A 16,067-nucleotide genomic window follows, 5' to 3' on the forward strand; every position below is an offset into this window, starting at 1 on the left:
GATTTTTTAGAGAGAGAGGAGTGAGAGAGAGAGACAGAGAGAGAGAGAAGGGGGAGGAGCAGGAAGCATCAACTCCCATATGTGCCTTGACCAGGCAAGCCCAAGGTTTCGAACCGGCGACCTCAGTGTTCCAGGTCGACGCTTTATCCCACTGCGCCACCACAGGTCAGGCCAGCCTGGTCAGGCTTTTTAATTATTTTAATTTGTGTTTACATAGATTCAAGTAGAAGTCAGCAAATTTTCTGCAAAACGCCAAATAGTAAATGTTTTTGGACTTTCTGTGGAAACTACATTTTTGACCCCCAGGTATTCAAGCCTGCTGGTGTAGCGAGAAAGCAGCCACAGATGGTACCAACTGAAAGAGCCTGGTGTTCCAGTAAAATTGTATTTTTAGATACTTAAATTTCGTATCATTTTAACCTGTCACGGAACGTTCTTCTTTTGATATTTTTCAACTATTAAAACCTGTAAAAACCGCCTGACCTGTGGTTGCGCAGTGGATAAAGCGTCGACCTGGAATGCTGAGGTCGCCGGTTCAAAACCCTGGGATTACCTGGTCAAGGCACATATGGGAGTTGATGCTTCCTGCTCCTCCCCTCTTCTCTCTCTCTCTCTTCTCCTTCTCTCCTCTCTAAAATGAATAAATAAAGTCTTAAAAAATATATTAAAAAAAATAAACACTTGTAAAAACCATTCGAACAAAAAAAAAAACCTTACCAAAAAAAAAAAAAAAAGGTAGTGAGCCCGATTTGGCTGCAGGCCAGTTTACAGACCCCAGTTCTAGAAGAGTCAACAGAGTTTAATGACCAGAGGTACTACTCACATCAAGATAAACACGGGGCGGGGGGGGGGGGGGGTAGAGACAGGCAGAAGTGTGAGTGCCTGATTCCATACTGGCGGGTGTCGTTAGGGAACTGAGAAGTCATTATTGTTCATATTCTTGGTCCAGTTACATACAGAAATGGCCTCTGGAGTTATAAGACCAGGAGATAGGGCCAGGCCCCCAGGAGAGGAGACGGGGTTGCTGGCAGTGCTGCAGCTTGAGTCCGGGGGAAGGGTCACTCCTCAGGGTGGGACCTGGGACAGGTGTAGGTGCAGGATTTCTTCCGCCCGCCTGAGGTACTCGGCTGCCTTCTTCTTCACTCCTTCCCGCCGGGCAGGCAGTGGGTCATCTGTGGAGAGAGAACGGCTCAGCTGAGTTACCTGGGTTCAGAACCCTGGTCTAGCACCTCATACTATATTTCACAAAGCATAGTTGGGTGTCTTTCCCCTTCCCTGGGGATCAGATCTATTCTCCCCATTTTACAAACAAAAACACTGAGGCTATACGAGGTCGAGAGACTGCCAAGGTTATATAGCTGGTCAGTGAAGAGCAATTCTCATCCTTGACTTGGTAGTTCTTCACTTTACCTTCCCTTCACTGTACCACCAGGACCCCAGGCCTGACCCTCCTCACTCCAGTCCTGCTCACCTGGAACGCCCTGAAGCAGGATGTGCACGCCATCTCGGTAGCCCTGCAGCGCTGCAGGGTAGGCGCCTGCCTTCTCTTCCCGCAGAGCCTGGGTGATGAGTTCTGTGGCTTGGCTCAGATAGGCAGGGGTGGGCCCTTTTTCCTCATCCTCTTCCTCCTCCGGCCCTCCTGGCTCCCAAGGCTCCTGGTCCAGTCTCCCAGACTCTGCCTCCATTGCTGCCAGCTCACCTATGTGGGTCGGACTGGGGCCTGCACATTCTGAATCAGATATGGAGAACTCAGGCCAGACTGGCCCTTCCTTTCCTAGGGCCTGCTGCCCATCCCCAGACCTCTCTTGCCCATTAAGGAACCAAACCTGTCCCAGGTGGAGGGGAGGAGTGCCTGCCTGGACAATCCAGAAGATACTGTGCATAGCAAACTAGCCATGATCCATTTGATTCACAGAGTTCATAAAACCAGCCTACCTTCCTAGTTCTTTCTTTAGGTACACATTAACATTTATTTGCAAGTTCTAGGTCACTGGTCCTACTTCCCTCCTGACTACAGTTGATCTATTAATCCAAGAATTTCCTCCATAAAGTTTTTTTGTGTGTGTTTTTTTAAATTATTTTTATTTATTTATTCATTTTAGAGGGGGGAGAGAGAGAGAGAGAGAGAGAAAGAGAGAGAGAAGGGGGGGAGGAGCAGGAAGCTTCAATTCCCATATGTGCCTTGACCGGGCAAGCCTAGGGTTTTGAACCGGCGACCTCAGTGTTCCAAGTCGATGCTTTTATCCACTGCACCGCCACAGGTCAGGCATCCTCCATAAAGTTTAACTGAAGGATGCTAGACTAGGTAGAAATACTCCAAGCCTTAGAATCTTAGAGCTTTTCTTGAAGTTTTATAATTTCAGCTGAGCCCCCACACATGAAAATGCTGGGGAGTAGATATCCTTATATTCCTAAGAAAAGGGCTCACTGTATTCCCCAGGACTGGCAAAGAGTTGGTCGAACAGTTAGTTCCTCTGCGGATTATACAAAAGACGACTAGTGATCTGGTGAGTCTGTGATAAAAGGGCCTCTGAAGGGAAGGTGCAGGAGCAGGAAGCACCGTGGCACAGCACTGGCCTCGAGATGGAAGGGTGGGTGTCGCTCCAACCCCAGCCAAGTAGCCCCGTGAGCAGACCGGGGGCCGCCTGTGGGATGGGAAGATGACATCTCATGTCCCAGCTGGACCTGCAGCCCTCCGTGTTGCCAGCGGAGCAGAGGCAGAAGCATTTTGGGGATGCCCTCATACTTGAGTTCAAGGGTTTGGTGTCTGTGGTGAAGAGAGACAGTGCCACTCTTCCTGGAGAGTTCCGACGGGGAGAGGCTTGCTGGGGCGTGCCCACAAGAGTAGAGTAAGAAGACGAGGTAGCATCTGAGCAAACAGCAGTTCCTGGCTTTGAGGTCAAGGCTGTGAGTATTCCCATGCGCCAAGGGAATGTCTCATGGGAACCACCTTGGAGGAGTCCTGATAGGTTTCTGTCTCGGTATCTGGGCACCTGGCACCCCAGGCTGAAGCAAGGTGGGGTACTTGTTCACTTGCCTCTCAGAGCTGGGTACGTTAGTCTCAGTGACACCACCCCCTTGCCTTTCCCCTCCAACTCCTTCTTCCTCCTCCCCAGCCTTGGAGGGGTTGGAGGAAGGGGGGGCATAATTAGAAGGAACAGAAGAACTCTCCTCATACTCCTGGTCACTATGGCCCCTGGTGCTGGGCTCCCAGCCAGGCCTGAGTGGGGCGGGGTGGCTGGCACTGAGAGCCAGAAGAGGTACCATGGTCCTGATTTGGATCAGAGCCATGGGTGAGAGAGCTCAAAGCCTGAAACTGATCAGAAAGCTTCTGGTCTGCCAGGAGGTCATTAAAAGGTGAAGAAGAGAAGCTGACAAAATGGGCTTAGAGAGACTGTTGAGGAATGAACAAAATGAAGCTGATTCATGATGATCCCAAAGTGAAATCAGCCCTTTCAACACCCCAGCTGCAGCAACAGTATAAACTCAGGGAATTTCACAATGAAGAGATCCAGTGTCTCAGAGCCTGGGACTGTCAGGTCCCTGGATCTCAGTGCCAAGAGCTCAGGACCTGGACCTCCATGGGGCACCCTCCATCTTGATGCCCCTGTATGACAGCAGCTGCTCCAGGGCCTTCCCCTGTGATCTCTGAGCCCAGGCCTGACCCTCCCTTGACCAACGGGATCTACAGCCAGACCTTGAGCCAGCCAGGAAACCCCTACCTGGATCTTGCAACTCAAACCCTCCCAAAGCAGTGCAACCCCTGCTCATTCCAGAGCTTTCTCAGGGTGAAGATCTCATCACAGGAAGTAGCTTATTTCATTCTTCCATGTTTACTCATTGTACAGGGCCATCCAGCATGCCAAGCCCTGGCACAGAGTTATGACATCTTCTTCTAATTCTTATTGAAACTGTCATTACTCAGAGAGGGCACCTTTCTCAGATATTTTTCTCTTTTTCCTTTTTCTTTCTAAGTGAGAGGAGGGGAGACAGTGAGACAGACTCCTGCATGTGCCTGGACTGGGACCCATCTGGCAACCCATGTCTGGGGACGATGCTTTAATCATCCAAGCAATTTTTAGTGCCAGAGGCTGACACTCAGACCAACAAGCTATCCTCAGTGCCCAGGGCCAAGGCTCAAACCAATCAAGCCATTGGCTGCAGAAGGGGAAGAGGGAGAGAAAGGAGAGAGAAGCAGATGGTCGTTTCTCCTGTGTGCCCTGACCAGGAATCGAACCCAGGGCGTCCATGCGCTGGTCCGATTCTCTATCTACTGATCCGGCTGGCCAGGGCCCTTTCTCAGATCTATACAGGCAGCACAGGCTCGCTGGAGGCTCGGCCTGCCTCCCTGCCCTGAAGGATCTTCTGCCAGCCCTCCCTCTGATTTTCCCAGCTTATTACCTTCCTTGGAGAAGGGGTCGAAGAGGGCGAGCTCAGCCTCAGTGAGGGGGCCTTGGGCAGGGGAACTAGATGCCTCTTCGGTGCTCCCACAGTTAAAGAGGAGATCCAGGGCCTCCTGGGCAGGGCTGGATGGCAGGGGGTCTGCTGAGGAATAGATCATTGGGGACATTCATGTCACAGCTTTCCAAATGGAACTATCACCGAATCCTTGCAGCACCATGGGCACAGACAAGCCCATTCTGAGGGTCTATGCCCATTTTACAGATGATGACATTGAAGCCTAGACGCCTTTGTGCAGAGCTCCCGGCAGGTTAGAGGTAGAAGAGTGGGAACATATCCCAGGCTTTCAACTAAGATTACTGGGGAGGGCCTGTGCCCCCACCCCACTCTGCGCCCTCCGGCCTTGGCCTTCTCCCCAAGCCCAATGTACCTGGCACCTCCAACACCTCAAGGCCCCTCTTCTCCGCAGGGAGTGGCTGGGGCAACCAGGACTCATCAGGTGGTGGCTGGGGCTCCTCAGGGGGCGGTGTGGGGATCAGAGGGGGTGGCAGGATTTGCAGGTCCCTGGACACCTGGGAGGGCCGCGTTACCTCCCCACCCTGCAGGAGAGAAAGACCAGCCAGGAGGAGTCACAGGGTCCAACTGGTGGGCAGGAAGTTTCCCAGGTGCCAGGGAGGGGGACGAGCAGGCACACATACCCGGAAGAACTCTTTGAGTTGGGGGCTGTTGTTGAGCGCAGGGATATGCACAGTGAAGCGAAGCAAGTCCTCTGCCCCCTTCCGCCGCTCCTCAATCACCGAGGCTTCGAACCGGCCTGCAGCCCCCAGGAAAAGGGGCAGGAAGAGAAGCAGTGACTTCCAGGGCCTCCGGTCCCTAGGCCACTTTTTTTTGTCTTTTTTTTTTTAATTGATTTTTAGAGAGAGAGGAGTGAGAGAGAGAGAGAGAGAGAGAGAGAGAGGGAAGGGGGAGGAGCAGGAAGCATCAACTCCCATATGTGCCTTGACCAGGCAAGCCCAGGGTTTCGAACCGGCAACCTCAGTGTTCCAGGTCAACACTTTACCCCACTGCGCCACCACAGGTCAAGCCCTAGGCCACTTTTCCTGGTTCTGTCTGAGAGGATCTGAACAGCGCTTTGTCCCCTCCCCAATCTCCCAGTAATCTTCCATGACTCCTCCTGGAGTGGGCGTGCTTGCAGGAAGGGACCAATCTTCCTGTTCATCTGTTTACCACATGTTTATTGAACATCTACTATGTGCTAGGTTTACAAGGTGAATGAGAGAGAAGCAAGGTCTCTGCCTCATGGATACCATATCCCAGGGGGAGGCAGGCAACCGACAAGAAACAAAATAATTTCAGATGCCTTTGATGTAATAAGGAGGAAAGTAAGGCCCAGGGAGGGGAAGTGACTTACCCAAGGTCACAGAGCAAGTAGCCCCCCCCCCCTTTTTTACAATATCACTGTTCTGTTCTAGGTATTGTCTAACTCTGGCAGTCACTCTGCCTGGGGAAGCAGCCTGCTGCTCTCCCCACTGCCTGGAACACCTGCCAGCAGCAACCTTCCCCTTGCGACAGAACATCTCATGAGTCCAGAGAACCAACTACTGATCTACCCTGTCCAACAGAAACAGACGGTGTAACTTATAATTTTCTAGTAGCCACATTAAAGAGTAAAAAGAAACAGGTTAATTTTAATAATATTTTCTATTTAACCCAATATAATTCAAATTATTCTCATCTGAACAGATAATCAATGCATAAAGTGCTGAGATATATTTTTGCGTGTGTGTTTGTGACCCAAACAGTACGTCATACTCTGGAGCTTCCTAGCCACACGTGGCTGGTGGCTGCTTTTTCCGCACAGGGTGAGTCTATAGGAAACATGGGCTTGTGGGTAGGAATTCTGGTTCTGCCACTTAGAGATGCAGCCCCTTCACTTCCCTGAGCCTCAGTTGCTTCATCTTGAAAATTGGGCTAAGGAGGACAAGAATGTTAAAGGGTCTCCATCTGTAAAATGCCATTTCTAAGGACCCTTCCAGCTCTCTGAAATGTCTTTGTTTTTTGTTTTTGAGAGAAAGGAAGTAGGGGAAGAGAAAGACAGAAGAGAGAGAGAGAGAGAGAGAGAGAGAGAGAGAGGCATCAATTCGTTGTTCCACTTAGTTGTGCCATTGATTGCTTCTCATATGTGCCTTGACTGGGGCTTGAACCGGCAACTTTGAGGGTTGAGCCAGCACCCTTGGGATTCAGCCGACACCCTCAGGATCAACCTTATGTTCTTGGGATCAAGCTGACGACCCCAGGATGGAGCCGGTGACCTCGGCATCCCTGGCGACACCCTACCCACTGAGCAATCAGCCAGGGCTGAAATGTCTACAGGGAGTGTCAGTCCCTGTCCATCCAGCCCCTACCAGCAGAGGTCCCCTTTGCTCAACTCCTCCTCCATCTTTGGCCTGAATGCCTAGCTCAACACTCACCAAACACTTGGGCGCGGGGGAAAGCAGGGAACTCCTCCAGGCGGCGGAAGAGGTTGCGGTGGGTGTAGGCCAGGTCTCCGTGCAGCTTGCGGAAGTCGCTGTACCGCTTCCAGACCACCACCTAAGAGGGACGTGAGCCTTGCCTGGGCCTGCAATGGCGGGAAGTGACCTTCCTCACCCCCAGCCTGGCCCAGGGTGTGTGTATTAGGGTCGCAGCACCCTTTTTCTCAAGGCCAGAGAAGAATAGGGGCGGGTCTCCTCAGAGTAACCGGCTGTTCCTTTTCTGTTTCCAGATCTGGAATTGGGGAACGGTCCCCTTTCCGCCCAGGAGCCTCACCTCTTTGACATCCTCTGGGTCTCTCTTTGAGATGAACTGAGGAAGAAAAGCAAGAACCAGGTGAGACCAGAGACTGACATCTGATATCCCATCACCCTGTGACATCCTGGGATGCCCCAGCGTCCCAGATATTACACACCCACCAAGAATGGCTAAAATCACAGGCCCCTCCAGCACCCCCTCAAAGGGGCAGTGGCCCCTGGTCACTGGCCACTGATATCAGGTATCCTGGCTTAGCCCTTTGAGTAGTGAGTTTTTTCATGCTCACTGACCCCGGGAGTGTTTGTTTAAAAAAAAAAAAAAAATCAGTCCCAGTTCCAGTTTTATTAACTTAAAATCATGTTTGTTTAATATCCAATTTATGGAAACAAAAAGAACATATATTTGGCTTTTCTTAATGTTGCCTTACACATTTTAAAAATAAATCGATCGTACTCTGGATGGTCAGGAGGCACGAGGACATCCGTGCACGTTTGTACTACTCAAAGGGTTGAGACTTTGCGTGTAACTTGGGGCAGTTTTTCTATCATGCGTCTCAGTTTATTCATTTATCAAATGCCATCCCTGCCATTCCTCCTGAAACCAAAGAACCCGAGGTCTCTAAAGAACGAGGTTCTGCCCCAGGAGCCACAGCTTCCTAAAGAAGGAGGCTTCCGTGGACGATCACTCCCGGACAGAGAAGAAACCATCACTGGGTTTGTGACCCCCAGACCAGCAGACAGGGGCCTGAGGTAGTAAGAAAACTCCATTTTCACTGTTATGTTCATAATAGTTTAAAAATAACAACCTACGTCTTGTAGTACATAGTATTCAAAGTAAAAGAAACACATTTTAAAAACCATTGAAGAATAGATACCTAATAAAGGACTTATATCCAGAATATATAAAGAATGTCTACCACTCAATACTGAAAAGGAAATACAGACAACCTGACTTTAAAAATTGGGCAAAACAGCTTTGGCCAGTGGTACAGTGGATAAAGTATTGTCCTGGAGCGCCGAGGTTGCCAGTTCAATCCTGGGGTTGCTGGCTCGACCCTGAGGTCCCCAGTTTGAGCCCCAGGTCAGGGCATGTATGAGAAGCAATCAATGGTTACATAACTAGTGGAACAAATTAATGTTTCCGGCAAAATACTTGAACAGGCATGTCCCACAAAAGAAGACACATGAATGGCCAGTAAGATTATTAAAATATACTCAACACCATTTGTCTTCAGGGAAATGCAAATACTCCGATGAGTACACACCCACCAAGAATGGCTAAAAATTAAGATGTTGATGATACCAAATGCTGAGAAGAATGGGAGTATAAAATGGAATAAACACTTTAAAAAATTGGCAATTTCGGCCCTGGCCGGTTGGCTCAGCGGTAGAGCGTCGGCCTGGCGTGCAGGAGTCCCGGGTTCGATTCCCGGCCAGGGTACACAGGAGAAGTGCCCATCTGCTTCTCCACCTCTCCCCCTCTCCTTCCTCTCTGTCTCTCTCTTCCCCTTCCGCAGCCGAGGCTCCATTGGAGCAAAGATGGCCCGGGCGCTGGGGATGGCTCTGTGGCCTCTGCCTCAGGCGCTAGAATGGCTCTGGTTGCAACAGAGCCACACCCCAGAGGGGCAGAACGTCGCCCTCTGGTGGGCATGCCGGGTGGATCCCGGTCGGGCACATGCGGGAGTCTGTCTGCCTTCCCGTTTCCAGCTTTCGAAAAATGGAAAAAAAAAAAAAAATTGCCAATTTCTGGGAAAGCTACACAAATGCCTATCATATGACTCAGTAATTCCACTCCTAGGTATATACCAAGGAGAAATGAGTGCATGTGTCCATAAGAAAGACTTGTACATGTATGTTCATACAACTTCACACATAAAAACTAACAAATTTTTAGAAACAACCCAAATGTCCAGCAACAGAAGAATGAATAAAGAAACGGTGAGATAGCTCTGGCCAGATGGCTCGGTTGGTTAGAGCATCGTCCTGAAGCACAGAGGTTGCCAGTTTGATCCCTGGTCAGGGCACAGACAGGAACAGACTGATGTTTCTGTCTGTCTCTCTCCCTTTCTCTCTCCCTAAAATCAATAAAACAAACATGAAAAAATGCTGGTATATTTCATACAATGGATAACTACCCAACAATAAAAAAGAATAAACTACTTACATATGCAAGACGGATGAATTCCAAAAACATTATATTGAGTGAAAGAGCTCAGACACAAAGAGAACCTGCTGTGCCAATGAGGTTAAAAAACAGGTAAAAGCCTGACCTGTGGTGGTGCAGTGGATAAAGTGTCAACCTGGAAACACTGAGGTTGCCGGTTCAAAACCCTGGGCTTGCCTGGTCAAGGCACATATGGGAGTTGATGCTTCTTGCTCCTCCCCCTTCTCTTTCTTTCTCTCTCTCTCTCTCTCTCTCTCTCTCTCTCTCTCCCTTCTCTATAATGAATAAATAAAATCTTTAAAAAAACCAAAAACCAGGTAAAAGTACACATTGTGGCAGGAGTTGGGGCTGTGGTTACCTCTGTAGGAGGACTATAATGGGAAAGGTGCAAAGAAACTTTCTGGGGTGATGGAAATGACTGTCTCTATCTCCTAAAAAGAGGGAGAGAGAGAAACAGGAGACAGGCAGGAAGGGAGAGAGATGAGAAGTATCAATTCTTTGTTGAGGCACCTTAGTTATTCATTGATTGCTTTCTCATATGTGCCTTGACCAGGGGGCTACAGCAGAGACAGTAAAGCCAGCGACCTTGGGCTTCAAGCCAGTGACCTATAGGCTCAAGCCAGTGACCATGGGATTATGTTGATGATCCCACAACTCAAGCCAGGGACCCCACGGTCTAACTGAAGAGGCTATGCTCGAGCCAGATTAGCCCGTGCTCAAATTGGTAAGCCCGCGCTCAAGCTGGAAACCTCAGGGTTTTGAACTTGGGACCTCAATGTCCCAGATCAATGCTCTATCTACTGCACTACCATGGGTCAGGTGGAAATGTCTATATCTTGATCTGAATGGTGTATGCACAGATGTTTACATATGTAAAAATTATTAAGATGTATACCTAAGATTTGTGCCTGTTACATCATGAAAATTATGTTTCAGTTTAAATAATTTAAAGGCCCTGCCCAGATGGCTCAGTGGATAAAGCCTTAATGCAGCGCATCAGAGGTCTCGGGTTCAACCCCCCCGCCAGGGCACATATGAGAAGCAATCAATGAGTACACAACTAAATGGCACAACTAAGTTAAACGAGTTGATGCTTCGCACTCTCTACCTCCCCCTCTTTTTATCTCCCTTCCTCTCTCTCTCTCTCAAATCAATAGAAAAATTAAAAAACGAAACAAAACACTTTAAGCCTGACCGGTGGTGGCACAGTAGATAGAGCATCAACCTGGAATGCTGAGGTCTCCAGGTTGAAACCCCAAGGTCTTCGGCTCGAGCCTGGGGCCGCTGGCTCAATCTTGAAGTTGCTGGCTTGAACCTGAGGTTGCTGGTTGATCCCAGGTCAAGGCATGTATGAGAAGCAATCAATGCACAACTAAGTGGAACTATGAGTTGAGGCTTCTCTCTCTCTCTCTCCCTCCCTCCTTCCCTCCCTTTTTCTTCTCTCTCTCTCCCTTCCTCTATCTCTCTCTTTAAAAAACATTTTTTTAAAGATGAAACAATAAAAAATTGAGGAATATCAGCAAGTAAAAAAAAGCAAGGTGCAAACTACCACTTACTGTGTGTAAGTAATAATAAAATGGGTATGTACTTTTGCTTTTTTTTTGTATTTATTCATTTGAGAGAGAGAGAGAGAGGAAGGAAGACAGACAGAGAGAGAGAGAGAGAGAAGGGGAGAGGAACAGGAAGCATCAACTCCCATATGTGCCTTGACCAGGTAAACCAGGGGATTCGAACAAGCGACCTCAGTGTTCCAGGTCAACACTTTATCCCCTGTGCCACCACAGGTCAGGCTACATTTGCTTTTAATTTAGAGTTTATTTCCTAGGATAAATAAGAAACTAGCTGCCTGACCTGTGGTGGTGCAGTGAATGAAGCGTCGAACTGGAAATGCTGAGGTTGCCGGTTCGAAACTCTGGGCTTGCCTGGTCAAGGCACATATGGGAGTTGATGCTTCCTGCTCCTCCCCCCCTTCTCTCTCTTTGTCTCTCCTCTCTCTCTCTCTCTGTTTCTCCCTCTCCTCTCTAAAAGGAATATATTAAAAAAACAACAACAACAAAAAGAAACTAGCAGCAGTGGTTCCTATGAAGATGACAAATGGGGATAAGGGAGGGAAAATTATTTCTCTTTAAAAGTTATAAAAGTAGGCCCTGGCTGGTTAGCTCAGTCGGTTAGAGTGTCATCTGGAAATACCAAGGTTGTGGGTTTGATCCTCAGTCAGGGCACATATATGGGAAGCAACCACTGAATGCACAACTAAGTGGAACAACAAATAAATGCTTCCCTCTCTGTCTCTCTAAAATCAATCAATAAATTTAAAAAAGTTATGCCCTGGCCGGTTGGCTCAGCGGTAGAGCGTCGGCCTGGCTTGCAGGAGTCCCGGGTTTGATTCCTGGCCAGGGCACACAAGAGAAGCGCCCATCTGCTTCTCCACCCCCCCCCCTCCTTCCTCTCTGTCTCTCTCTTCCCCTCCCGCAGCCAAGGCTCCATTGGAGCAAAGTTGGCCTGGGCGCTGAGGATGGCTCTGTGGCCTCTGCCTCAGGCGCTAGAATGGCTCTGGATGCAACAGAGCGACCCCCCGGAGGGGCAGAGCATCGCCCCCTGGTGGGCGTGCCGGGTGGATCCCAGTCGGGCGCATGTGGGAGTCTGTCTGACTGCCTCCCCGTTTCCAGCTTCGGAAAAATGAAAAAAAAAAAAAGTTATAAAAGTAATACACATTACTTGCTTAAAAAGTCAGAAGATTTATGGGATGTTACAGTCCTACGACATACACCTATCCTTCCCCACCCCGCAGGGACTTTTTTTATTATTATTTATTTATTTATTTAGTGTGTGTGTGTGTGTGTGTGACAGAGAGAGGGACAGATAGGGACAGACAGACAGGAAGGGAGAGAGATGAGAAGCATCAATTCTTCGTTGTGGCATCTTAGTTGTTCATTGATTGCTTTCTCATATGTGCCTTGACTGGGGGCTACAGCAGACCGAGTGACCCCTTGCTTGAGCCAGCAACCTTGGGTCCAAGCTGGTGAGCCTTGCTCAAACCAAGTGGGCCCGCGCTCAAGCTGGCAACCTTGGGGTCTCGAACCTGGGTCCTCTGCGTCCCAGTCCGACGCTCTATCCACTGTGCCACCACTTGGTCAGGCGGGACTTTTTAATTGTATTTTTAGACATGAGGAAGGCATTCTAAAGACTTGGGGAAAGCTTATTTTAAACTTCTAGGGTTTGCCCTTATGAAAGTGTCTTTATATTTCTGCTCCACTTTAATAGTTACTACTGCACCAGTTTCAAAGTTGCCTACTTCACATTCTAAAGGTACAGGAAAGTTTACAGTGAAGTCTTTCCCCAACCACTTGTTGTACTTCATTCTATAGATATTCTATTATACTGTTTCTCTTTTATTTATTTTAAATATTTACTGACTTTTAGAGAGCGAGGGAGAGAGACATTGATTTGTTCCGCTTATTCATGCTGTCATTGGTTGATTTTTTTTTTTTTTTTTTTTTTTTACAGAGACAGAGAGAGAGTCAGAGAGAGAGAGAGATAGGGACAGATAGAAACAGACAGAGATGAGAAGCATCAATCATCAGTTTTTCGTTGCGACACTTTAGTTGTTCATTGATTGCTTTCTCATATGTGCCTTGACCGCGGGCCTTCAGCAGACCAAGTAACCCCTTGCTCGAGCCAGCGACCTTGGGTCCAAGCTGGTGAGCTTTGCTCAAACCAGATGAGCCCACACTCAAGCTGGTGACCTCGAGGTCTTGAACCTGGGTCCTCTGCATCCCAGTCCAATGCTCTATCCACTGCGCCACCGCCTGGTCTGGCATTGGTTGATTCTTGTATGAGCCCTAACCAGAGATCTAACCCGCAACCTTGGCATGTCTGGACGAGGCTCTAACCAACTGAGCTAGGCCAGGGCCAATTTCTATTTTTTTTTTTTAAATTTATTGACTTTAGAGAGAGAGGAAACAAGGGAAAGAGAAAGAGAAACATTGATTTGTTGTTCCACTTATTTATGCATTCATTGGCTGACTCTCATGTGTGCCCTGACCAAGGATGGAACTCCCTCAACCTTGCTGTCTCTGGAAAACACTCCAACCAACTGTACTACCTGGCCAGCGCCTATACTGTTTCTATTGTTATTTTTGTTATTATTATTGGGCCAGGCTGGTTGCTTAGGGATAGAGTGTTGGCCTGGCATGCATTCGTCCTGGGTATGACCCCGGTCAGGGCACACCTGAGAAGCCACCATCTGCTTCTCTTCCCCTCTCTCTCCCCCTCTCTCTCTCTCTTCCCCTTTTGCAGCCAGTGGCTCCATTGGTTCTAGCGTCTGCCTCAGGCGCTGAGGATAGCTAGGTTGATTCCAGCATTGGCTCCAGACCCGGGTAGGAGGGTTGGGGGATTTGCTGGGTGGATCCCAGTCGGGGAGCATGCGGGAGCCTGTCTGTCTCCCCTCCTCTCTCTTAAGAAGTAAGTAAATAAATAAATAAGAATAAACTCTTGCCCCGGCTGGGTAGCTCAGTTAGTAAGAGCATCGTCCCATTTTGCCAAGGTTGTAAGTTCCATCCTGGTCAGGGCACGTACAAAAAAATCAACCCATGCTAAGTGAAACAAGTTGATGCTTCTCTTTCCCTACCCCCTCTTCCTCTGACTCTCAAATAAAAAAATTAAAAAAAAAAAAAGCCAGTGAATGCAGAAATAAGTGGAAAATCGATGTTTTTCTCTCTCCCTCTCCCTCTAAAAATCAATAAAAAATAAAAATTAACAATTGACTGGCCTGTGGTGGTGGAGTGGATAGAGCGTGGAATGCTGAAGTCGCTGTTGGGAACCCTGGGCTTGCCTGGTCAAGGCACATACCAGACACAACTACTCACTGTCACTGTCCCCTCCGTCGGCCCCCACCCTCTCTCCTTTCTCTGTAAAATCAATAAATAAATCTAAAAAATAAGTGAAAATTAACAATAAACTCTTTAAGGGGTATTTATGTAAATGAACAAAAAACAAAACTTACTCTGAGAGATTAGAGAACTAATATTTGGGTTAAGCCAGAGATTTCATGTTAAAGAAATTCACGGCTTGATACCGAGACATCACACTTTGGGCGTGGGTACCCCAACTCGCAGGTCCTGGAACTGCCGTCCACACCCTTTTAAGAGTACAACGCCCTCCCATGGCCCCGCCCCCTGAAGGCCAAGGAGGCAAACGAAGGCTCGCCCCTAAATCTCTCTTTCAAAGGGAGATCTATTTGTCTTCCAAAAAGGGAACTTACAGCAGCGACCTGCCTTAAGGTTTTACCTTAAGGTAAAACACGGCCCCTCTCTTGTTAAAAGGGTAAGGTCCCCCCTGGGTGCCACCTCACCTGCGCGGTCACTTTGTACTCGGTATAGCCCTTGGGGTGGGTCCTGGGCTCAGAAACTGTGTAGTGTCGCAAGAAGTCGTCCTTCACCTGACGGGACATGGCAACCCAGCTGGGGCGGAGCTGACCGCGGGCCTCCGCCTCCTCCACGCCGCCTCCGCCCCCGCGCCCGCGCCCGTGCCCGCCCCGCCGGGTCAGCCGCTACCAGCCCCGGCCTCTCCTAGGCCTGCGCCCAGCTTCCTCGGCCTAGGGAGCTGGTCGCAAGTGACAGCGCATTTCTAGGTTCCAAGGTGCGGCCAAGGGAGCGTCTAAAAAGATCTCGGTCGTTGGTAAAGCGTAAACTAGGTGATTTGAGGCTAAGGATTGGGGAAGTTGGATCACTCATTTCTTTTTTCTTTTTTTGTGGTAGAGACAGAGAGAGTCAGAGAAAGGGACAGATAGGGACAGACAGACAGGAACGGAGAGAGATGAGAAACATCAATTCTTTGTTGTGGTTCCTTAATTGTTCATTGATTGATTTCCTATATGTGCCTTGACTAGGGGGCTACAGCAGGCTGAGTGACCCCTTGCTCGAGCCAGCGACCTTGGGTCCAAGCTGGTGAGCTTTGCTCAAACCAGATGAGCCCGTGCTCAAGCTGGCGACCTCGGGGTCTCGAACCTGGATACTCCACATCCCAGTTCAACGCTCTAGCCACTGCGCCACGGCCTGGTTAGCCTGGATCACTCATTTCTGCCTAGTGATCAGGCCCGTCCCATCGGAGCGTAAACCCTCATCACATGTCTTCAAACGACTTCTTCTCTGCTTCCCCATTCCCTTTCATCCATTCACCCAATTTTTATTGTGTCTGATATTTGCCTGAGGTACCTAAATTATTTTCCTGTCTCCCTCCATTGGACTCCCTAATTCGTTTTCTGGATGAGTTGAGGGGGAAACAAAAAGAACTGGAGAGAAGCACGCTGGTGTCATGGGCTCTGAAGTGGCACTTCTTACTAGCTGTATGACTTTGCCATAACTACTGGAACCTTGGGTTTCTCATCCTTAGAGTGGGGGCATACATTTTTTAATTTACTGATTGATTTGAGAGAGAGAGAGAGAGAGAGAGAGAGAATACCGACTTGTTCCACCCATTTATGCACTCATTGGTTGAATCTTGTATGTGCCCCAACTGGGGATTGAACCTGCATCGTTGGCCTATGGGGGAAAATACTCTAACGTACTGAGCTACCAGGGAGGAGATTTTTTTTTTTTTTTAAGCAAGAGAGAGTGAGAGACAGACAGGCAGGAAGGGAGAGAGATGAGAAGCATCAGTTCTTTTTGTGGCACCTTAGTTGTTCATTGCTTTCTCATATGCACCTTGCTGGG

At 48.8% G+C, this 16,067-nt stretch overlaps 1 protein-coding gene across 2 annotated transcripts; it reads right to left on the bottom strand.

Annotated features, from left to right (window-relative positions):
• Positions 1-816: 816 nt before the first annotated feature.
• On the bottom strand, positions 817-14,862 carry SNX15 (sorting nexin 15). 2 transcript variants are annotated; one of them, XM_066358681.1, is made up of 8 exons: positions 14,708-14,862; positions 7,210-7,245; positions 6,873-6,993; positions 5,100-5,215; positions 4,832-5,000; positions 4,402-4,542; positions 1,472-1,729; positions 817-1,172 (listed from the first exon to the last, which is right to left on the bottom strand). In XM_066358681.1, exons 1-8 carry the CDS (start codon positions 14,804-14,806, stop codon positions 1,066-1,068), a joined length of 1,047 nt encoding a protein of 348 aa, XP_066214778.1. In that variant the 5' UTR covers positions 14,807-14,862; the 3' UTR covers positions 817-1,065. The 2 variants fall into 2 exon arrangements, with proteins under 2 accessions (XP_066214778.1, XP_066214767.1); XM_066358670.1 differs by having other exon boundaries at positions 4,402-4,545.
• Between the last annotated feature and the right edge of the window lie 1,205 nt (positions 14,863-16,067).

The sequence above is a fragment of the Saccopteryx leptura genome, chromosome 1, assembly GCF_036850995.1.
Source record: "Saccopteryx leptura isolate mSacLep1 chromosome 1, mSacLep1_pri_phased_curated, whole genome shotgun sequence".
In the NCBI taxonomy this organism is placed as follows: Eukaryota; Metazoa; Chordata; class Mammalia; order Chiroptera; family Emballonuridae; genus Saccopteryx; species Saccopteryx leptura.